General features: G+C 40.9%; 1 protein-coding gene across 4 annotated transcripts in view; it reads right to left on the bottom strand.

Moving 5' to 3' along the window:
* Positions 1-16,056, bottom strand: part of EPSTI1 (epithelial stromal interaction 1) — a 48,726-nt gene extending 32,670 nt beyond the window's left edge. Inside the window, exons 1-3 of one of the 4 annotated variants that reach the window (XR_013926246.1) lie at positions 15,483-16,024; positions 5,295-5,353; positions 3,219-3,302 (exon numbers count right to left, since the gene is read on the bottom strand). Coding sequence is in view for 2 of the 4 variants with exons in the window: in XM_080376815.1 (XP_080232941.1) it covers positions 3,219-3,302; positions 5,295-5,353; positions 15,483-15,676 (337 nt within the window). In the remaining 2 variants the exon portion in view is untranslated. Of the gene's footprint in view, positions 1-3,218; positions 3,303-5,294; positions 5,354-15,482 lie in introns of all 4 variants that reach the window. The other 3 variants (XM_080376815.1, XM_080376814.1, XR_013926245.1) reach the window with 3 other exon arrangements.
* Positions 16,057-24,621: the final 8,565 nt, after the last annotated feature.

Here is a 24,621-nt window from a genome sequence, read left to right as displayed (position 1 = left end):
GTAATATTCATTCTTCAATTAAAACCAAACAAAAAACCACAGCCACACAGAGAAAGTGGTAATAAAAGTCTTAAGGGATGGAGGGAATGGGCTTGATTCTATTATTCTTCTCTACTATTTTCCAAAGTATTTTCTTGCTTTGGGAAAGCCAATAATTCATTCCCTCAGTTGCTGCAAAATGCCCACCATGACATTCTGACGATGAAATCTGTATTTTCACCTATGGTTTTCTGAGAGGTTCTCCACTATGTGGCTGTTAGCTCTACAGTAGCAGCTGGACCAACCTGTGCTACCTGAGGTGTCTGAAACTTAAGACAACTATACTAGGTCTTCCAGGAGGGATCGCTCTTCACCAAAAGCAGCTTTCTCTGCTTACTAATGGAAGTTAACTAATCTTTAGGTGCTTTTGTGAGGTTCAGGGAATGGAAGATCAGTTCTCCAAGTGTGGCAATGTTGCAGCACTATGAAAACTAGCCAGCTGCAACAAGGCTTTTACCATCCTATACCAGGTTAACTTCAATAAGTAGTTAGCACACCACCAATCCCCCACAAGGTTTCAACAGTTCATCTACTGTCCATGCTCTTTCTTCATACTCTTCAGGCCAGTCCACCCTGCTTCTTGCCTCTGCTACATCCTTCTTGTCTCTCCTCCATCCAGGGAATTCGCTTCTCTCCTCCCTCTGCTTCCTCCAGGTCTCTCTTCATCCAGAGCTCCTCTTCCATACCCCTTAGAGCTATTTAACTACTTACAGGAACCAGACACAGCTGCACCTTATCCACATCAGCCAACCCACCGCCCCTGAAGCCAGCCCACAGCTGTATATTATCAATGTTCATTAACCCAGCTTCATCCCTCTACATGGCAACATTTATATGCACACAAATAACTCCATAAAATTACTCTCAAGAAAGATCAGCCATACAGTATACAAGCAACAAGCTTACAGCAGCAATAACCATACAGCTGGTGTTGTAGTGTGTCTCCTCCCAGGTCTGGGAAATAAAATTGCTACTAAACACATTTTGAAACCTTCTGGATGCTTGAGTTTTCTTTCTTTCTAGCCTTTCATTGGCAACATTTAACATTTTTGTCTTCACTGTACTTTGCTGCATGTACTGTGGAGGAGGGCAGCACTTGCACCTTTCATTGTTCTCATCCTTCTGTGGTACCTGTAAGTTTGCCAGTCAACTATTACAGAGTTGAAATCCACAATATTAATTTCCCTATGGAAAGCATGAGAGTTAAGAAACTTCAACTTTAAGAATTCTCTGGTGATTTAGATTCGATGTGTAGTCTCTTAAAATCACCCTGAGAAAATAACACAGGATACCTTTTTATCTTAATGAGTAACTTATTTGTGAAATTAGAGACGCCACTTATTATTTTTTTCTCCTTCCTTGGGCTCTCTTCTGTTCCAAATTTATTCCTGTGGGAATGATAAAATCTAATAATCTTTGCACCTTCCCTCTTTTCAGATGCACTGAACATAGTGCATGTGTCTCAGTCTCCAGAAGTCTTTCTAAGTGGCATCTAGACAGTGACTGAAGAGCTCATAAAACCTTCTTGAATTCTTTCAGCTTTTTCTTGCCCCTCCCCTTTTTTTTTTCTTTTTCTTAATTTGCTTCCTTCCCAAGAATATTTTTAAATGCAATGGGACCAGAAGAAGTTAAGACTCCCCACACTCAGTCACTGCAGGTTTGCCACCACATCCCCAGTCACGTAGCCAACCTGAAGGCGTTCTGCATGGACACCACACACCAAATTTCTGTTTCCAGATTTCACTTTCTTCAGCAAAAAACTTTGTGGTCCTCTTGGGAAAGAAGCATATCTTCTAGGAACTGCTCACAGGCAAGAATCAGCTAGTACATATGAACTCACAAAGAGCATGTCTGGCCACACAACTGCTCATGATGGTGGGAATTCAGGGCATTACACCAACTTGCAAAGGTAGGTTCATCACCGCAAACAACTGGAACTCCAGCTGCAGGGCAAAACAAACATGTGGGACCGGTATCACCTTGACCACAAAAACAAATCTGGGTTGGAGTCAGTTTAAGTTACTCCATCTCCCACCTGCTATCTATTTTTATACACAGGACACCAATTCAAACTTACCTTGTGTAGCACGGTAAAGAAAGAAATTAGTTCCCGGGTCAAGGCAGACAGTAGCCTGCATTGTGCACCCCAGATTCTCCAATGACAGCCAAGGGAAGGAAAAGTAGCCTTAGATTTACAAAACTAATAAAGGCATCACTATATTCATACACTTTTTCAGAATGGATTTTGTCATTCAAAGTCATCCCATTTTTGCTGCACAGTACCCTTATCATGTTCTATATGGATGATGCTTTCAAGTTTTGTCTTGTCAGTAAGTTTCACCAGCTTTCTCCTATCTTTTGTGCCAAAGACATTAAAGAAAGATACTAAAATGAGATAGGTCTAAGACTGGTACTTAAAAAGCACTTCTAATAATCTTCCTCATGCTTCAGCACAACCTGCAGTCCTATTTTCTGAGGGCGGGTTGGGAGTTTTTTGTCTTTTTTTTTTTTTTTAAACTAACTCCCAAATAGCACTGAATTAAATGTTTTATAGTGGTTACAATTGAAGAGATCTCCTACAGATTTTCGCACCTGTCTAGAAAATAAGTTGGTTATCTTACCAAACACATTTGTTCAGGATGACTTCAGTTCCTGTAGCTTTTTATCCTGTTTTTCATTTACCTGTCTCGTGTTATTTTTATAAAATTGGTTATACAGAGCCTCATGCACATTTAGCCTGCATGCCTGAAGCTGCAGGGACCACTTTTGTCCCTTCAAGTGGCAGCATCAGGAAAGCCGTACTGGCCCATAACAGAGGAGTTTTCTTATGGTTAACTGGAGGGTCTCCAACACATGCTGTCCATCTGCACACTAATGCCAAGTGTGCACCCCCTCAGAGGCAGCCACAGACAATGTCACCAGCAGGAGGGATAATCCACCTGTTCTGCCCAAATGTTAGTATAGATTTTCTACACTGATCTCAACAGATTTCTTGAGCGAAAATGTTTTGTTTCTTCAGTGCCATCACCATCAAGAAGCACAGAGCACATACAGTAGGCTCATATTAGCCCTTATTGACGCTGAATCTCTTTAAGTAGCATGTGAGAAAAAGTGAAAAACGTCTCACGTCCTGGAAAATAAAATTTTGCAATTGGTAACAGCTGATTTACATGTCTTACCCAGTCTCTGTGGAACCAACTTAATTGGCCCTGGCCTGTGCTCTTCCTTCCACCACTCCAGGTCATCTAGCTCTTTCTTAGCAACTGAGCAGGTACAAAAAAGAAACAAATATATGGATGTTAGAGGCAATACTAAAAAGCAGGCAGTATCGCTAATTGTATGTAACCCTGAAGACCATCCAGTAACAGACAAACTTGTTCTCAAGGGATGCAGACATCCCCCAGGATGTGACACAGCCACTGCAATGATCAACTAACAAGGCAAACGTTTTGCCTAACTAACTTGAGACTGTATGGTGAGCAAACCCTAGGATTCAACCCCAAAAGCAAAACTAAGAACAGCTAAGGGACTGCTAATAGACTGCTTTTTAATGCCTGGGAACCTGTAGGTAAATGCCACAGTGTTTACTCCTGCAGGTAAAGCAGAAGTTGTTACAATTGAGATGTTATTGCTGCATGGAGGGAAATGCTTGTGGTGTAACGCCCCTCAGCAGGGAAATGAAAAGTAAGTAATTTTCCCTCCCGACCACATGCTCCCTAAATAAAAACAGGAGGAATGCATGATTCAGCTTCAAATTAGGACACTTCAACATAGGTGTCCACATGTGAGATGGGTGGCAAGTTCCCAGTTTAGCTGGTGGAAGTCTAGTCAACATAGCCAGGGGCACCGGCCATATGCTCTAGGATGGCTGGTTGATTAAAATGCTCTCTTGAGTCGACTGACAGAGGAAAAAAACCCAACAATTTCTTTCAATAGCCAGGCCAACAAAGCCTATGAAAAGAGGAGCTGTGTATTACAGTGGTGCTTCAGTTGCTCTAGGAGCTCGTTTCACTTTTACTAAAACCAACATGATCCATATTTTCTAAAGGCAGGCTACAGCTATTTGACACCACCAGCAGCTCTCCTCTAACAAGACAAAGCCAGTTCCTGTGCAAGGGGCCTAAGAGAGAGACCAGCTTGTTATTTCACCTTTAAAACAAACACTTAGGTAGAGACTGGATTCAGTGAGGCCCTGTTTCTGCCAGTATCCAAGGGAGAAATATTTAGCATGCTTCAGACCTTGCACGCTGGTGGCACAAAGTGAAAACAGATCTTTATTAGAGTAGCAGCACCTTTGCTGTTAGTGTCAGAGTCAGCTTTAAGATGATCTGCTTTTATTCCACCTTCTAGAATATTACGGTTTAGTTCAGGAGCAGTTCATTTTCTTTCTTGCAACCAAAGGAAACCCAGCCCCACACCATCCTGCTGGTGAAGCATTTCAACCAAACTCACGATGTTTGAGAAGAAAGGATTTAACTGCACTGTTTCCTTGAGGGCTCAAAACATGATGAGTGCTGACTGACACTCCTTCAGCTTTCATATCTTGCACAAATAAACACTCAGGAGTCTAGGACTGCGGTGCTTGGTCACCCCTGCATACGGGATTTCTTTCACAGCCAACTCTTGCTGTAACTTTGCTTTTTAACATATGCTTAATCTTTCTGGTAGAGGTTCAGGGTGTCCCTGTTTAGCTACTTTCACCAGCAAGACTCAAAGCCAAGCAAAAGTGAACTTATATCCACATGTATTTTCTGTCTAAAATTATCTTTACCAGCTTCATTAAAAGAGCCACCTACAATCCTTAAATAGAGATTAAACAGCCATCAGTGGTTCTAGTTGCTTTAGTCTCCACATGGGAGTATTTTAAAAAATATTTTTTACTTGCCTTTTTTTTTTTCTTTCCCCCCCTAACCTGGAGAACATTCAAAACTGGATTCTCCAATCTGAATTCAACCCTGTAAAAGTGGGATAGAGCTAATTCCAGCCAAGTCTTGTAGAAACCAGTTTGAACAGCTCCAGCACCTTTTCCTGAACAAGACTTATTCTGCATGAAGTTTAGCCAGATGAGAAATTAATCTTAAGAAAAGCCTACATGATGATGGAGAATGCTCATAGCACTGACTTCACTGTCACAGCTACACATATAAAAGCACTGTAAAAATGAGGATAAAAGTTGCTAGGGCAATAAAGTGCACAAAATCCTAAACTTATTCAAGTAGAAATAATGTATTACTATATTAAACAACTCAACTTACTTTGCTGCAACTGGTTTCTTCTGGTTTCGTTTGGAGTTATCAAGACATAAGGGCGGACACTAAAAGGAAAGAAAAAGTCTTATTTTTCCTGTCTGCAGAAAACCAGGATTAGAATGGGGTGCCTTCATCAGTGAGGTCAGTTTTCTGCTGTTGTAGCAAATAGCTTCATATCAAACCCAGTATTCATTTTGATTCAGCTCTTCAGGAATTTTTGGCAAATGCTCTAGAAATACCTGTTGTATTTGGAGCTGGCTAGAAATACCAAAGGTAAAATTTTCAGAAAATTTTAGCATACGCCATCACTTTTCTTATTCAAGTCTCATTTTAGACCGCTGACCTCAAATCTCATGCATTTCAAATCAAATCACTTCCTTGAACCAAAATGTTCTGTACGGCAGACAACTACTTCTGCAGCTTGCTCAAGCAGAGGAAGACCATTGCCTACTGGGAAGAGCACTGGTGCTGGCAGTCCCACCCCATACCTTGAGGGCACCACACCTTGTGGATTTAGGCAGCCTGTTCAAAAGTTGTCCAAAAAGTGTGCAAAATCATGCTGTTTGTGATGGACCTAGGCGACTTGCTTTCAGCCCGAGCCTCAGTTTCCTTGTCAGCCTTGCCTTTGTCAGGCACCAGGAATTCCTTGGGCGTATTTATGTTGTTGTCATGCCTAAGATGCGACTCACTGAATCAGGACAAAAGCCCTGTTTTGTTAGGCTTAATTCAAAACTCGGTTGCTGTCTCAAGGGGCTATCAATCTCACATGACGGCAAAGAGGCAGGACAGGGTTCAGAGTATGTAAGAGACTCGAGGTGATCAAAAGAGTGATGAAAACACATCAGTTCCACTTGCAGAAAACAAAGGGGTTTATCTACACAGTGTATTATGCGGGTAGGAGTTTACACTGCTCCCGCTCAGCAGAAGCTGAGCCACGGGGTGCAGGTTTACCAGAAATGCACTTAAGCAGCAGTTGGCTCCATGTATCAGAACAAGCTCCCACCTCTCTGCAGCATTCAGCAGGGGTTTATGTGCACGCATGGGCACAAATATTTCATCTGACTTCATAGTGGGGAAAGCCCAAGGAAAAGAGCAGACAACAAAGAATAATGAGGGGCGAAGGCTCAGCCTCTTAAAAGAAGAAAGGGCCACAGGGGGTGGCTAGAGGACAAGCTAGGAAGTAGAGAAAGCACAGTTTGGCTGTCGAAAAGTAATGAGAGAATAAGGCCTGAGACTAAGCTAAAAAGGGGAATGAAAATCATGCAAAGAGATCAAAGTGCAAAAAGCTGCCTTCTACCATATCACTGTAATTCAGGGTTTGGGAAGGAAAGTATTTATATCCAATTACCTCTTTCTTTTTGAAGACTTATTCTAGGAGGATGTGGATTAATTTATGATATTAAACTAGTAAAGATAGAGCTGCGAGCTTTAATGGTGCCATTTAATATGATCCCTTCCCTTCCTGCCAGCATACCCTGGTGCCCGTGAGACTGTTCTTCACTTCTCCACCAAATCCCTGACTCTCAAAGGCAGGAGCTAAGACAGCAGCAATGCCCCTCTGACATTCATGGCTCAACTGCAACAGTTACTTAAAAGAAGTTTTGACAACCCACCTTGCTTATGGTGTAACATTCCCCATAATTTATGTTTTTTCAGGGTTTTGTTTTTTTTTTTATTTGACCAAGTAGTAGCATTTATAATTTATCCCAAACTGCCTTTGACAAGCTGCTGTACAGTTTATTGGTTTCAAGACGTTTTAAAGTAGTTTTTCTTGGCTGTTTCAGATATTAAGGTCATATTTCTCTCATACACAAAAATTAAGCACTTTTTATATTCCCCTCCCTTTGTCAGTGAAAAAAAAATGGCTGGAATAGTGAGTTGCAAGGCTGTGTATTTCCCCCCCAAAAAAAAAACATCAGTGCATCTCCGACATCCCACTGCTTCACAGCACTAGAGGGCAGAAGAGTTTTTATATCATCAGATGTAGTTTTATGACTTCAAACAGTGTGTGTTTGGTTGATTTTTAAATTAGGAATCAAAAAGAAAGCAGGGACATCTGTGTGTCTGCACATGTACGAGAAATCACGGTATCAAATCCAGCCCTTTTTCCATGAATCATTTCCTTTATCTGCTTCTGCTTTTTGTCTGGAAAGCTGAGTCCAGGAGGCCATGTCAGGCCACTCTTGTGATATCTGACTGTGGTCATTACCCAGGAGCTCAGAAGGATGGCACATAAAATATAGCAAAGATCAATCGGTTTACAAAAGGGGTAGAGGTGACACTACACTTGGCGCCAGGGAAAGCTCTGCTCTGTTTTCCAGGGAGCAGTTTAAGAGTCATTGTGGTTAAAAGAATGCTGACTTAAAAGGCCAGTTTGGTTTCCATGTTACTGAAATAAAGGCAAAGTTAAAAGTCAAGTCTCCAGTGGGGGTGGGAAAGCAGGAAAAGGGTACCAACTTTTGATTGTCTTTTACCTTGTGCTTATACTACATGCTTTGCTTTAGTCCAAGTTAACAGGGGAAGAAAAAAAAAAAAAAAAAAGCATTAGTGAGTTTATCTAACTATATAGTGTTCACCTTGGTCTCTAGAAAGACAGATATGTAAAAGTGTAGCTTTGGGTACTGGGTCAAGGGGAAGGATGAGCAAGCACACAGTAACTCCATGTGGGGTTGGTGAAAGTTAGGGTATGAACTGGTCCTTGCTTTTCGAGCCTACAGCAGGAGAGGAGCCAGATGAACTGTTGCCTGAGACACCCCACCTGCCCTACTAGTTCTAATGATAAATTTAAAATCTGCACCTAGTATCTCTTATTGTCTTGAGATATTTTTTTTTGAAGGAGAGAAAGTTATTGCAAAAACTCACCGCCAGGTTTCACCTTGTGTTTTTAGCCAGTTTGCAGGATATTGCATGTCATTTCTTTGTTCAGACAAAACCTCTGATCCAGTAAAGCCTATAAAACCCACTACATCCTGTCAATTTAATATTCCAGTCAGTTTCTGAGTTGCCACAGTAGCCATAAGTATGGAGCAAATTATCCTACTTACCTGGGTAGCAATTAAGGAAATGTGAAGATTTGAAGCTATCAGTGCTGTGCAGACTTTTTGTACTTTATAACAATATACAAAGTGCTTCAAAATCCACAACCAGAAAAGATGATAAAGAATTTAACTTTCCAGGTTCCCTAATAACGATTCTTATTGTTATATGACTTAAGTATATCTTTGAGGAAAGGTTTTTTCATAAATAAAAATACAGAAGTCATGGAGGAAGCAGGGAGAACATCTTACACAACTTATAGCTCTTCAAAAAAGAGAAGCAAATAGTCTTTTACCTTCATAGATCATATTAAACTTGATGAGACTTTTTTTGGTTTATTTTCTCCACAGAAAATGCGAATGTATTGACTAATTACATAGACTGAACAGATACTAACAAGAGTAAGAAGGTTATAATCCAATCAGAGAATGCATATATATTGAAATAAAACAAAAAGCAATTTCCAATGATTTTTCAGATAGCCATCAAATACCACAGTAGTGGGAAGATAAATACCTACGTAATGATACATACAAATAAATAGACATAGAAACACTTCAGTCAGAAGAAACATGAATAGTCACCAGAAATCTGAAAAGAGAGTTTACAGTTTGAGTGATCAGCAACACAGAGAACACTATGTCTGCAATCTTTAAATTCTGAATCCTGCATGTAACTCTACTCACCTAACTAGCACCACTCAAGGACACCTTTTCAATGCTTTCAGAGTATAGACCATAGAAACTTTTGTTCTACTTTCTTTCACGTTTGTATAAAATATTTTATTTCTAAAATTTAAAAAAAAAAACACGAGAACTGCAATTCACCAATAATGTTTTTTGCAGAGCTGTGCCCTTCAGTTTTTCCTCAAGCCCGCTCCAGCCATCTACCACTGGAGAGCTTTCCAAATGAAGTGTGAAATAGTTTAAAGAGTTACAAAAGTAATGGCTGTTATAAACTATTTCCAGTTCCACTGTGTTTTATACTGTGAGTGCATTGGCACATGAATGCCACAAAGCTGAAATCTAAATATTTCGCTCTGCTGGGCAATACACTCTGTATAAGAGGCAGAAACCAAGGAGAATGTAGTTGGAGAGCAACACAAATGACTGAAGCTTGGGAAAGGACCTGGGCAGGTTCAGTCTGGAGAAAGGACTCAAGGGAAGATATAGGTGAAATACTGCATTAAATAATACGCTAAGACTGAATTTAAAAGAGAAAAGGGACTAAACTGCCAAAGATGATTGTCAAATCTCCTTGAAAGATACGCTAGCCTTAACTTTGAGATTATTTTAAGACCAATCACGTTCATGTCACCACAAAGTATTGTTTTCAGCAAGGCTCCCATGCTTGATGGAGCAGCCACAGGCTACTAAGCACCACGGAAAGTGCCAAATCAGAGGGCTACAAGATGCCAAATCCCAGTGAGCAGACAACTGTCCTGTAAGTATCCCTATTTCGCAATGCACACATGGCCAGATGCTAACGACAACTGACAGCCACAGTCTGAGACCTCAGTCAAGCAATATGCTCTGTGCCCCAGCGGTGCCACAAGCAGAGCTCTGGGAGGGTCTACAAACCTTGCGTGCAGGCCTGGGGCTCTGGCTTTCCATCTTTATCAGCAGCAGTATCTTACCAATTTGCAGCTCAGAGACAAAAGTGAATTACCGGGGCTTAACATTATACACTGTCCGATTCATCCTAGCTGCATGTGCGCTCTTAACACGAGAGGCAGAAAATAAACTGCATTAGCAGAAAATGTTTATCATCGAAAGTCTACGTTCATGGATTTTGTCCTGTGCTTGCCACAGGCTAGGAGTGCACTTAATTACCACAGTTCAGCTGATGTCTGGAAGCTTATTAAGCCAGGGTAACTGACTTCTGTATCTGGTGCCTCTGCTTTCATTGAAATGGCCAACATTTTTGCCATAGTGATGCCTCAGGATAAGACAAAGAGTTAAATCCTGAAGAAGTGAACTTGCATGGGGAAAGAACAAGAAGGAAAACAGCAGAAGAGAGGCCCAGGAGAAGGTATGAGTCAGAAACAAGCAGGAAAGCCACAGACCCACAGTTCTGCTGATGGCAGAAAAATCTTAATTCTCCAGTACCCACAAGCTTGCAGAGAAATTTCTGAAGTTAAAATTTGGTCCAAGGAGTAATACTGAAACTCAGAACTACATTTCCAAGATGGGGCTCAGATTCAGCAGCTTAGTTTGAGCTCAGTGTGCAGCAGCACAGCAGAAAGAATGACAGGTGCTTCAGCCAGCACCCCATTCTGGACAACCTCAACCACCTTCTAAAGCTCCAAGGAAATTGCCACAGTGATGGAACAAATTAGGCAGCCAAGGGGTAGCTTTCAGCCCAGACTTGGCTCGCAGCACAGCTTTCTCTCTTCCCTGAAAACACCAACGTGCCATTAGTCAGCATAAGCTCATGGGCAGACTATGCCAACGGGAGGCAGTTCTCTGTGGCAGTGTAGTAGACTAAAATCAGGCCCAGCAAAGCCTGTGAAGTCAGATACAGCCATGTTTATGCTGTCCCCGGGTCCCAAAGCAGCTCAGTTACCTCAGTGCAGCACCGTGCCAGGGATGCAGCCAGTATGCCCAAGCCGTCTGGGGCACCTGGCAATCACCAGTGGTACGGAGCATGTGGGCAGGGCACTGGGCTGGCCATCAACTGTGCCCATGGGCACCCGTGGACATGTCCGTGTGGCAAGACAGGCTGGCCAGCATCCCTGCAGAGCTGAGCAGGTCAGGCACTGTATCACATGAAGATTAAGAGTTCAGCTAGTGACATGTTCACCTCTGCTTCCCTCGCTTTCTTTTCAACAATACATTTCCTTCTGCTCTGCCTCTGCACCATAGTATTTGTTGTCCTTGTATCGCCCCTGCCCAAACACAGTATCCTCCCATATATTCCTTGTTCATCATCTCACCACAGCTCCACATCAAGCTGTGCAAGGGAACACAGAATCATAGAATCAGAATCGTTTAGGTTGGAAAAGACCTTTAAGATCATCAAGTTCAACTGTTAACCTAGCACTGCCAAGTCCACCACAATATAAGCCAATACATTAATTGCAAAAGGTATTAAAACAAAAATAATCAGCAAATTAGGATCGCATAAAATGGAACTGCTATGCAATGCTAACAGTTTAGAGATAATGTATCTTATGACAGTCTAACTTTTAAATGGAAAATGAAATAAGAAGCATGAAAATTATAATTGAACAGCAGTCCCTCTGATACATTCACAGAACAGATTGGAACATGTCGGGGCTTGTGCAAATCGAACTCTTCCAAGAAAGCCTCCTAATACAGGAGTTAGAAGGACTTCCCTCACTCAAGCATGATGAGGAACACACCGACCCCCACAATCCAGACTAATGGATATCTTAATGCATAGTTATCCTCTTACATAGACCCTGCCACCAAACACTTGGCTGGAGATAAGGCTGGCTACTGACCACAGTAGCCCGCACCTCTGCCTCGCCCTGCTGGGCTCTAAGTACATCACCTGACAGACAGAGAGCTGGGAGATTTCTCCTGCACAGCAAAGGTAGAGCTCAACTCTAAAGAAATTCTCCATAATTGGACGGGGCTTTGAGCAACCTGGTCTAGTGGAAGGTGTCCCTGTCCATGGCAGAGGAGTTGGAACTGGATGGTCTTTAAGGTCCCTTCCAACCCAAACCATTCTGTGATTCTACGATAATTGAAATTACCTTTCTAGCACTCCACTGGTGGCAGGGCAGTGAGCAAAACAAGCTTTTTGCTAAGCATCTGCCTCCAGTTTCATAGATTAATTTGGTGTTTTTAAAAAGAAATTTCAAATCATGAAAAAAAAATTTCAGAAGACTTGTGTGTATTCTATCAGCAAAAGATTGAGAGGTCTATATCTATACTATATATATATTTAATATTTTTTTTTTTAATTAATGATGAAGATTGGAAAAGGAAGGAAAGAAAGCACTTATGGATTTGGCTCTGGCAGTCAAATAATACAATTTTGTGAGTCAAGCATCCTAGTAACTCTGCTCTCCTTTCACACAAAATGATGAGGGACTGTACCAGCTGCACGACAATGTATCTTCAGATTTTATTATTTTGAATTTCATTTTTTTAATGGATTTTACCAGAACCAATGTTATTCTTTCCAGCTTTAAAGGCACCAAGGACACACTGCTCAATGGAGGCAGCAATTTCTTTTTCAGGCACCAGCTATAGTTTTTTCCTAATTTTCCCAGTTTCCTCCACCTTTCCTTCTATACAGACTTTTGTTTCTGAATAGACAAGGACTGGGACAATTTGGGATTTCACTTTCTACAAGTTAATTTCATGGCACTTAGCAGACAAAGTGAAGTAACTCAAATGCAAGCTTATTATTATAAGCAGTTTCAAGCACTTGTCATCCTGGTGATTTTTTCTCCATGGCCTGAAACCACATCCTATATATAACTGGAGGAGGATGTGCAGAGTTTGATTTCAATTTTGCATTTGAACAAGTACTTTTCTTAATTAGGACCATTTTATTCTCACTTGTCAGCCTCAGCATATCATGTAAGGGCTTTTCCAAAGCAAGAGAAAAATTACCCTGTAATACCAGTTGCTCGCCTTGTACTTTTTAACAGTCAAGTTTGAATATCAGGCAGTGGATGAGACTGCAACATGCCACATCCCAAACATATTTCCTGTGTCCGGTTTACATGTAAGGTCACCTGATCCCACCCTGAGATGCTGCTCAGGTGTTTTCCCACTCCCAGTTGCACTGGAGCACAGCCTGAGATTAAGAGTTTGCATGGAAACAACTCACACAGAGGCTTCAAAAGAGACTCCAACTCACACTTTGCTGGCAGCAAAACCATATGTTGGCTGTTTCCAAAAAACAGCAAGGAGCACACACACATGCTGGAATAGAGCCTCTCCTTGGCACAGAGGTATCCTGCTTAGGCCCCTTATGTTCCCTCTGCTACACATATTCCAGGAAGCCTTCTAGGTTAATGCTAGTCTGTGCATTTTTTCTTATATTGACACCCTATGACTTCAGCTCTCCAACGATTCTGTTGGAGCAAACCTTTGGATATCTCACAGCCTGAAAACCTGGACGATTCTGAGGGTGTCCTGGTAGTTTAGTTTTAAAGATCATGTTCAAAAAGAGTGATGGATAAAAGTCTGAGTCATCTTATGATTGCTAAAATGACATTTTAATCTGAGACCTTTCTTGAAATGTAACTTGACATAACAGAAAAGATAGTAACAATGAATGAAACCATTAATTTTTGTCTTAAGAATAAAGATCTCCCCTTGTCTGCTTCAGTATTTCACACAGTACCTACCACTTTAATCTGGATTAGTTAAGGAAATGGCAGTTTAAGAAGCTTCATCCCATTCAAACTGACTGCTAGCATCTCCCTTCTTGAGGAAAGGTAGAAAACCCATCTTGTTCACTTCTTTTTTTGAGTATTCATTTTCCACTCATATGACATGCTTTTCTTTCCTCCCTCCTCCTCATTAACTACATACTAATGCAGACTTTAATTTGTACACTCCAGGTTTAGGAATAATTCTTTGTTACTACCTTATGAAGACAGAGAGAATCTCATATCACATAGCAAAAATATTAAGCAGTCCTTGCAGTAGATGCACAACAGCTTTCTCTCTGCAAGCTTCATAAAAAGATGAAAAAGGAAAGAGGGCTTTTAATTATTCTCCCCAAAAAACTTACTTAGTTTCAGGGGGGATCCCATCATCCAGTCAGAATCTGTGTGAATATATTTGCTCTAGCCTTAAATTCAGTGGGGAGCTCAGGCTAACTGATTAAGTATTTACCTAACCTGTACTAGGGGGTTTGCATCCCTGGCAAAAGCTGGTCAAAGTTATACCAATGGGAAAATTCTTGCTATCCACCACCACCACCTCCACCCACCATCCCTAAAAAAAAGGCAAAAAAGCAAGACAAAAAAATGCTAGTAGCACAAATACATAAGTAAACTAGGGCTGCTCTCACTCTGCTGTAAATATATGCCAACATGATGGCAGGCAAGCCACAGGGTCTTTCATGTTTGGAAGTGGCAGAAAATAAACATGAACTGTAGCTCAGGAATGGTTGTTTGCTCTCCTGAAAGTTGGTCATTAAAGTGCTGACGGATTTCAAAGCTACCCAGCTCTTAATAGTCCCTGTATCATTACAACCTAGTAGGCAAGCATTCATAGGTTACAATGGAAAGCTGCTGATTGCTGCTTGCAACCAGCAGCCTGACAGGTCTTTCACAGCGTGCTTCCACCTTCTTCATGCAGAAAGAAGGGAAACGAAACTGAAACAGCCTTTAGTTTCCAGCTGCACTTTGAAAGGTGGGGGAAAAAAGGCAAGCTAAGCAAACTCAACACATCATAATAGCATTACATGCACTGTTACAACAGGTCAGAAAAGGACATTTGGGGAAAAAAAGACTGTAAATAATTATCTTTGGTCAGCTAAGCATATTTGTATTAAGCACATGTGCATAAAATACACACACACTACTTTCAGGTTTTATTTTGTATTATATCTGCAAGCTAGAGCTTATACAAGCTATCTAAGAATTGTCACTGTAACCCCAGAGATGGACTGAGCATAGATCCCAATAAAGCCTAAAATGAAATTGAGGGCTAAAGCTTTGGGTTTACTTTTGTCAGCATGAAGTTATTGGAAACTGTTCTGTGTCCTAGATTGCATTCAGATTAGTGCTGGAATGCAGCCTATATCCATCTCTTAAGCCAAAGGAAGTATTTTTAGACTTCCCAGGATGAAGTATTAGGAGACAGAAAACATGGAACTAGAACCAGATTTGAAATTTCACTTTGAAAAAAGATGCCAAGAAACAGACACCATGTACGCCAATATCAAACGTATAGAACCACCCACTGCTATTACACAAGGTGTAAGCCATGCTATCAGGAAGCCTGCCAGAACAACTCAGGTCCCATGTAGGAAGCGTCATTTGTAGGTAGGCTTCAGGCTGATCACAGGTGGCTCTGAGAGAATGAGGACATGCTGCTTTTGTACCCATTGACAGGTTCTCTATAAAGTATTTCCACCTTTGAAGGTGCACACCTTGAGTAAGGTGGAGAACAGGCACCTGATACACATAATACCATCTTAGTCGGGCTCCTTGTTACTTACTATTCCTCTTGCTGTTGTTGGTAGACCAGCGCTTGGCTGCTTCCCTCCTCTTCAGATGTTGTCAGCTTCTGGGTTTTTTCAGCCTCCTCTGTTTTGTTGTTTCCTCTCAGGTAACCCTGAGAAAAAAATGGGGTACTGGAGGCAGAAGGTGTCCTGTACCTGCTGCCTTCCCTCTGTCCTCTAACCCCAAACATTGCTTTGGGAGTACCGTGCCTTGTCAGAAACAAGTGCTGCCACTAAGGCTAGGGAAAGACTCAAAATTTTTGAGTTCACACAAATTGGTTTCATTTCCCTGTAAGACCCGCCCCTGGCTGGACTCTCAGCTGTAAGACACATGCACTAGTTTCTGAGTCATCCTCCAGCTGAAGCACAGTCTGATCATCTCAACCACAGCACCCAGGCAGACTGGAGTCATGGGGTGACAGCAAAGCTGACCTGTACTAATAAAACAGTCAACAACAGTTTGTGCAGTCTTGGAACGGACTGCTTCAGCATAAGTACAGTGAGATTTGGCTGAAAGCCATATTTCTGACATTTTTTTTTTACCCCAGAACTTCAAAATTGCCTATGACAGAGAGGAATAACTCCGGGGGGGTTGCTGGTTTCTATTTTGCAGGAGTGTACAAGGGAAGATGAAAGCGAAACTAAAAGCTCACCCTCAGATAAATCTTAAGGCAATGGTCCTGCGCAACTCCCAATTCTGCCTTTCAATTGTGCTCAATCAGAAAACTTTTTTACTTTGACCTTCCTAATTCCATCTGATGAATAGAGGACAAATACATCAGCCTCTTAAGTGAAAACATTGATCCCTCCAGTGAATGCATCTGACCAGCGGTACTGTATCTATGGGATCTGCAGGGCTGGGGAAAACCAGCAACCTTCTTAATATCACTAGCAAAATAAAGACGTTTGGCAGCTCCTAACCCATGAAAAAAAGAACTAGCAATGCTGTTCAAGCTTTATGCAGCAGAGCTAGGTAAATCCAGCTCCACACATATAGATCATGTCTCTTTTTGCCCTCAGCTGCTCAAGCTGCACTAAAACCACATTGCTAAAGGGAAGCTTTTGTAGCCAGGTTTCTTGGCTGTCCAGATTATCTAGGTCTTACAGTGCACCCCACACACCCTGGGAAATTAGCAAAATAAAATTTACATGGAGAGCCTCAGGCTGCCTGGTGTTTGTGATGTTTGTGATGCTCCTTGGGGTGCTGTATGGGACCCTGTCACCAGTAGCACACCTCTCAGAGCTGCCACATCCAGCAGGATGTATCTCTGAGGGCTACCTGATGAAGACAGCATCAATGGTCTCTGCCTCCCACCGTACCCTCAACATGCTCTGCAGCAAGAACAATTTCCATTCGTGCATGAATCATTCTGCAGAGTCTGTGGAGCGCAATAGCAGTGTGTTGCAAGGGGATGAGCAGTGCATAGTCCCTTGCACTGCTCCCCAGAACTGTCTCACTTCTGGGCTGTGATGGGTCTAGCCTGGTCTATGAACACACAGAAACATTGTGGGAGAGTCCAGTATGGTCACTTCTTGGAGACAGACAGCAGAAGTTACCCAAAGGCCCTCTGCCTACCTTCTGACAAGCCCTGATATCCCTAATCCCAATCTCTTTTAGCTGCCTGTGCCTTTAATCAGATTGCTTGCTCACACAGCTCGTCTTGGTTTGCAAACTGCTCAGGAGGCCAGAGCAGAAAATAAATGTAGACTACAACAGCCTCCTTTGCCTCATGTTGTTTAAAGCTATATGCTGTGGGTGAACGAGCACATCTAGCCTGTAAGATATTGCTGGGTCACAGCTCCAAGGCAACTCTTGATATTGCAAACAGCCAACATAGGCAGGTTTCTTGTTTAAGAGTTTTTCAGGTTGGTCTGGGCAAAGGGTGTCTCCTCTGCCAGTTGTCTTCAGGAATTGCTGAAAGAGCAAAGGGCATTACAGCCTTGGACTGGATGTGGGCATTTATTCTTTACTTCTGCTCTGTGGGGAACACAGACATTTTGTCCTGGATAGTGATTGCACTCTTACCAGAAATGAAATGCATGGCACTTCACAATCTGAGTCATCCCCTAAGTTGTCCAAAAAGGTGTTCAAGTAGGCCAGAAGGCAAGAGGTTTGCTGTCCTCCTTCATGTGAGCTGCCAGGCACAGCTAAATGCAGGCCCTGAGGAACAGCTCTTAAGCCAGGTTCCCCCTCCTCTTCTCAAATGTATGTGTGTACATATATATATATATATATATATATATATATATAAATATAATGTACAAGGTGTTGGCAAATTAAACTAAGCATCAAGCTTAGTCCTTTATGTAGGACTGCAGGATAAATACATCAGGCGCAGAGAGACCAGAAGCAGTTCAAAATGATAGCAAAGTCATGTCTGAAGACTGCAAAGATTTGTGGGATAACAGATGTGCCTACAGACAACCTATTTGGTAAAAATCCAGCTTCAACATCTGGATTCTTCTTAACCCATGCAGATTTATGTATTAATAACACAAATTTAATTACAAAAAATTGATCATAATTAATGTGGCCGCTGCTGCTCTATCTTCAATCCCATATTGTTATGTCAAATTCAGATCTAGTATCCGTTGCCTCTTGAAATGTAGAAAGTTATGGCTGCAAATAGTAACTGTACAATCTAAATAGTTTACATTTATATTGCTCAAAAATAGGGATGTAAATTGAACCCAAGCACCAGAAGCTCAATCGCTTACATCACTTCAATGCTTTTTTATTTCTTAGCTCTGTTGTAGACAACCCAAACTACCCTTCTCCAGGAAAACATCCAGGCCTGGCTCTGAGGATGTTTCATGCCAGACATGACCCCCTAGAATATCAGTATGAACGTGACTGCACCAGATTTAGTTTCCTCCACCTTAAACATCCCTCCAACACCGTCCCAGCAATCTCTGCATCTCAAATGCATCCAATGTACCTCTGTGCCATACTCCACAGTATGTCACTCATCAGCCCTTCAGTTTCATGCTACTAAAACACGACTTTTCATGGGCTGCCACCCATCCCTCATACTGCTTCAGACACATCGAGCTGAAATATCCCCCCAAATAATAATTTTCAGGATCACAGCAATACCACCTAGGGCTCTCAGGACACTTGGAGTTTCAGTGCTGTGTAGTAAGAACATGCATATTGCCTCTACTACACCTCTCCCAGCCAAGTGGAGGCTGGTCTTAAGCAACACATACATAAGCAATCTGTGCTAGCTGGATTTATGACAAAGGATCAGCCTCTGGCCCTGTTTTGTTTACTGTTGTAGATGCTAAATAGATGCTGAAGTATCTGTGCTTCCAAAGTATCAGAATGCCAATGTATTCAGCCTCCTGAAACATGTAAACTCCACCCAATCTCAACCCTTCCCAAATATTCCATAAGAATTTTAATTCAGTACTTACATTTTTCTAGACCCACTAAATACTGACCCTCTATTGTGTCCAACGGTTTATGTTTATCTTACATCCCTGACTGGGTCTGATGCTGTGGCATTGGCCCTTGGTAGCAGGCAAGTGCCCACACAGCTTCTGGGTCCCTCCCTCCCCAGCAATGGAACAGGGAAGAGAACAGGAGGAGTGAGAAAATTCATCTGTCAAAATAAAGCTTTTTTTGTCTGTAAAGCTCTGTTGATTCCAGCTGCTAACAACATTTTTTTTATTATTATTTTGTGGGAAATAGATAGATAGAAAATTATCTTTCTTTTGCTTTGAGAAAATCCTTCAGTGGAGATGTGAAATACTAAGAGTCATCATATTCCCTCCCTCATCTACATTTTGCATGAAAACACATGTTCTTCTGTAGAGGAACATTCTATATTGAACCTTTATTTCCAACTCTGCAGCACCATGAACTATACCAAAATGAGAGATACCAGAGATCCTTTCTCACTATAGAGGATGCTCAGAATCCTGGTCAGCTACCTCATCCTTTGGGAATGTCCGATGGGATAAAACCTTGTTCTATGAAAGAAATAGTATTAAAAAAAAAAAGAAAAAGCAAAGTGTTTACAATGATGTAATGTACCCTACCTTTCCTTCCCAGAAAACACCTATTCCTTCTTCATTATTTCACTGTTTATGGATATTAAAGTTTTGAATTTTAAAGTTTTTTTTCTACAACCACAGACATTTTTCATTAAAAGCTAGGATTTTAATTTAATCCAAGGAGACTAGAAGTCTAAAGTCTGAAGAAAATCATCAAATTGCAGGAGACACTTGAGAAAGATAGCCAGGACACACTAGCTTTGCTACAGCCCACCTCTCTAGTTTTCCCAGGAGCCTGCAAATGGTATCAGAAGGCCTTGACTACTGGATAACTGCTTTTTCCTTCGCCGTCAGCTGAACTGCTTAGTCCTACAGCTGAGTGTGATGCTCAAGGGTTAACATACATAGCTTTTTCCCTGGATCTTTTGGCTAAGCAGGTAAGACACATAGCTGAATACACTGCACAGCATATACATGTCATTGATCATTGGGAATATCTCCCTACATTTTAGGGCAATGATAAGGGATGGCAAATATACCTAGAAGTGCATCTATAACTAGCACTGCATATGGTGTTTCTATAGCATAATGACACATTAAAAATTGAATTTTTGAAGACACATTTTATCAAGGTTTTTCTGGCTGAGTACTCTAGTTTCCTGTACAAGTAGTTGTGAACAGAAAACCTTAAACTGAACAAGTAATGTTCAGCTTGACTTTTAAAATACTTGATCTGAAATACACTTATGACAAGCTAAATATCTGAGCTCACTGTAGACCCAAACCAGAAAACATTAATATGAATGAAAGCTGTAGTATTACCTTTAGGTTTGTGCTCTTCACAGAAAATGTTGCATTAGGAGCAAGATTACTCTTTTGTGAGGACAGTCTGTTCTGCAGCATTGGTAACAATAATTGTTACAGCTCAGGGTGCTGGAGAAGAGAAATTTCTCTGCTCCCTGGAGAGGTAGCCCCAGGAGGGTGAAATGTCAACATCTGGCCAAGATTTATTCTTGTTTAGATTTAAGAATGGAGTTTGTCAGGCTCAGCAGAAAGAATGCCATTAACTTTGACAAGTGTGTGTGTGTGTCTGTGTTGGGTAATCTATTTAGGAGATGTAAAATGCTGCACAGACTTCCCATTTTATTGCAGAAAGCTGAAATTGACGGTACCTGTCAAAAACTATAATCTACTCTCTAAAAGAAAATTGACCCTTGCTTTCTTTGCAGTATCCTTCAGCACTACAGCAGGTCCACCTCTGCTTTAGCTAATATTATGCAGTGAAAAGGAAGTGGAGACTGAAAATATAATTGACTTGATGTCCAGAACTTGCTAACTTGAGATCCTGAAAATTATCACTACACTTTAAGAGTATTTTTATGCCTGGAGAGTGCTATGCATATCTTTATTGCTACATAAATAGTATTAAATACAGGGCTATTTTAAAGGCCTGATGTTACAAACACAATCAGAACTACAAATGAATGTTTCATACCATTAAAAATGCCTGCAAAAAAATCTATTGGAAAAGGCAAAGTTAACTGGTAAACTACACAAATGCTATCAGAAACAAAGAACTCTTACACCTAGTGCTCCAGCATTGTGACCAGAAGGAAAAAGTCCTTGAGAAGTCTGACAGTATTAAAATAGTATTTTGTAAAATTCCTGAATATGTATTTTTCTTAACAGTTTCTAAAGCAAAGGAGATTTACTTGTGAATAAATAATTTTAACCCTCTTATTCCTAAAGATACCTGAGCCTTTTGCCATATATACCACCTTCTCCAAGGAATAATTGTACACCTGTAATTCCTGAAGGCCATGGTTCATTTCAGTTTAGGATTTTGTATAATATACTATTCTGTGGTACCTAGTCAACCAATGGTGTCATGCAGACAATTATTATAGTATCTAGAAAGAACATTTTTTTTGTTTAACGTTTCAGATTATGCTACTTGAAATATGTAGAAGTCCACAGCTCCTGCCTCTTTTTGCTTTTATAGTATATTACAGCAATGAAAGAAATATACAGATGCTTTTAGGAGCAATGAACTCTTCCAAACCTCTAAGCCTGGTGCAGTGGCTGGGAAGATTTATTCTTTATTCATTTGTATGCACATGACAATTCAGCAAAGCTCAAGTACTCACTCTACCAGTTTTATATGATACGCCTTATGACTTCCTTGATAACTCTCAATTACACTCTCTTCTCTGCCTGACCTCAGAAACTTTAATCTTTGGCATGAAACTTTATTCCCTGCCATTCTAACACCACTGCTCAGGTGCTACATTTACAGATACTTTGGAAACTCTCAGTGGTAAAGAGTAAATCTAAAAGCACCCCTCACACTCCCACCCCCAGCCTTGTTATCCATTTCACAAGCTTTAATCTGGTATCTGTTTCATCCGTTTCTAGATTCTCCTTCATTCCTGACAGAGATTCTTGCCAGCAGTGATCCTGACTGCAACATGGAATACTGTAGCACAGACTGTTTAGGAAAGTCATTTACAGGAAAAGTATGCAGACAATTAACTTAAATGGCATAACAAATCTGGACAACATTGCTACACATTAATAGTGACAATATGCTGGAACATACCAGTGTTTAGGATTAAATTAAAATAGTAATGGCCAGATTGTCTCTACCAGCACCATCCTGTGCATAGTGTAGCACACAGCTGTGCCATGCTGAGAGGAGCTTTGGGAGAGAACTGTAACCAAAGACCCAGCTGCTTTCACTCCTCCCCTCCTTGCTTCCAAGGGAAACAACCTACAGTCTTTCATCCCTAGCAAAAGATGTATTTTCCTTGTGTTGATTATCTGGTTTGCTCTGCTTAATCTATATGCCTTCTGAGTCTCACTGTCTCAGAAAGAGTAGTAGTACCATTGCTGATGATATGAGGAAGACATTTGGAGGAGTTGTTTTCCAACTCAGAGCTTGCCTGGATGTATTTGGATGGACCATAATAGTATGACCCAGTGTCTTTAAAGGCCAAATTTTGCTACCCTTACAATGACATGTTTCCTGAGTGCATTGATGGTAACTTCCTTGCAAAGGTGATCAAGGAGCTGACAAGGGGAGATGCTCTTCTGGATCTGATACTTACAAATGGGGAAGAACTTGGCTGCAGTGACTGCGAGACACTGGAATTAGGCCAAAACAGCAGAATCACAACCTTTAACGAGTGCAGATTTCCACCTATTCAAGGGTGTCAGGGATTAGCTTGGAAGGATCCCATGAGATATAGGACTGAAGAGAAGTCCAGGGCAGTTGTCTAATTTTCAAGGATCCTTACCTAAAAGCTTACGAACATTGCGACAGCAGGAAGTCAAACAAGAGTGGCAGGAAGCCTACATGGATGAACAAGCTGCTCTTGACCAAACTCAAATATAAAAAGGAAGTATCCAAGAGGTGGGAGCAGGGGCAGGTAGCCCAGGAAGAATACAGAGCCACTGTTTGAATGTACAAGAAAGAGGATCTGGGGAAAATCAGGTTGTTCAGCCTCACCTCGATTCCAGGGAACATCGTGAAGCAAGTAATTCCTGGTGGAAAAGCTGACCATAAGCCAGCAAAACGTTTGGGACTCCTCACACTCCTGTACTTCACATGGATTTTATATGGTATATATACACTTAGGCAGATTTTAAATTATGGTTGTATACCTGGATATTATAGAAATTCTTGTAAACTGCTTTGCTTTTTGCTGGTCCAGAATTACAAAGCACTGTTAAAATTCATTACTCTTGATGCTCTGCTGATTTTTGTCCACTGAGTCTTTTGAAGTTTTCCAAAGTAATTCAGATATTAGTTTAGAGCCAACCATGTGTATTTCCTACAGTTTCCTGTCCAAACACTCATGGTGGCTAAAATGAGTAACTCTCATTCACTTTACTGTCCCATTGGACTCAAAGATGTTACTTTTATGAGTAGGTACTTTTCAATACAGGTAAATGTTGCAGAAGCTGGAAAAATGGGGTATTATTTTCTGCAGTCTTTCACTTCACAGATTTGCCCGTTACTTTCTCCTAGTTGTACTTGTTTTGCTTCTTTTTATTTCCTGCCATTTCAATTTTTCCCCCAAAGCAATGTTTCTTCTGTTATGGCTAATTATCTTTTAACAAAGAACATTGTGTCATCAGGAGAGGCAGATTTTTTTAACCAAGTCGCAATAAAATGCAGAATTGAAAAAAAAAATCCTTAAATACCAATACTTTCTGCTTACTGTTTTTTAAACTGAGCCTGCTCATCAAAAAAAAAGTAGTTACATGCCATTCTACATCATCTCTATGCAAATCAATGAACAAAAAATGATCAGTTGGAGGCATTTGTATTGTTATTAAAATAGGTTTTAAGATTACAAGAAGTTCAGTTCCACTGAAGGTTTAAAAAAATAACCATGTATGATTGTATGTTATGTGTTCAGTAAGGAAGAAAAAAAGTTTCTTCCCAAGTGGATCACCATACAACTTCCAGTGACTTCTATGATGTAGAAAGTTAAATTTATACGTCTATCTGAGATTAATGAAATGCTATATATGGTCAACTCACCTTCATGGTTAGTAGCAGCTGTACTTTGAAAAGATACTTAAGAGCTGAATTAAAGCAGTTGCTGTTTGGTATTATAGGATTGATGAATCTCAACCACATACACAAAACCATGATATGTGCTCAGAAAGATGCCTCAGAAGAGCAACTGTCATCTGAAATAGGAGGTAAGAAGTGTAATTCTCTTTGTTGAGTCACACCGTTTAGCAATCTGCAGACGATTCAATTCCATTGCCAGTACTACCAAGTAGGAGAGAAGGAAAACCGCCGTAAGGGCAAAAGAAGAGCTGCTACACTGCTGTACTGGAACAGGATTGAGCGCTCCGCATTCTGCAGTACAGGGCTAATGGTGACTGACAGCTTCTGCACGTGACGTATCACTGGAAGATTTTCAGAAGAGTGAGCTATAAACCCAAGTGTCTGCATTTTAAGGAAATGAAAATTTAAATATACGGGAACATATACAGACATCAGCTAAGGTGGAAACATACAAAGAGTAAAAAGCATTTTTTGTGGTTTTGTTCATGGGGTTCTTTCCCAAACTTTTATTTATCCTTTCCCTTCTGCCTTTTCCGCCTTCTAAAAATCCTA

This window comes from Falco punctatus, assembly GCF_963210335.1.
Source record: "Falco punctatus genome assembly, chromosome: 2".
In the NCBI taxonomy this organism is placed as follows: Eukaryota; Metazoa; Chordata; class Aves; order Falconiformes; family Falconidae; genus Falco; species Falco punctatus.
Note: the sequence above shows the minus strand (reverse complement) of the source record. Positions and strands in the feature narration are given on the sequence as shown.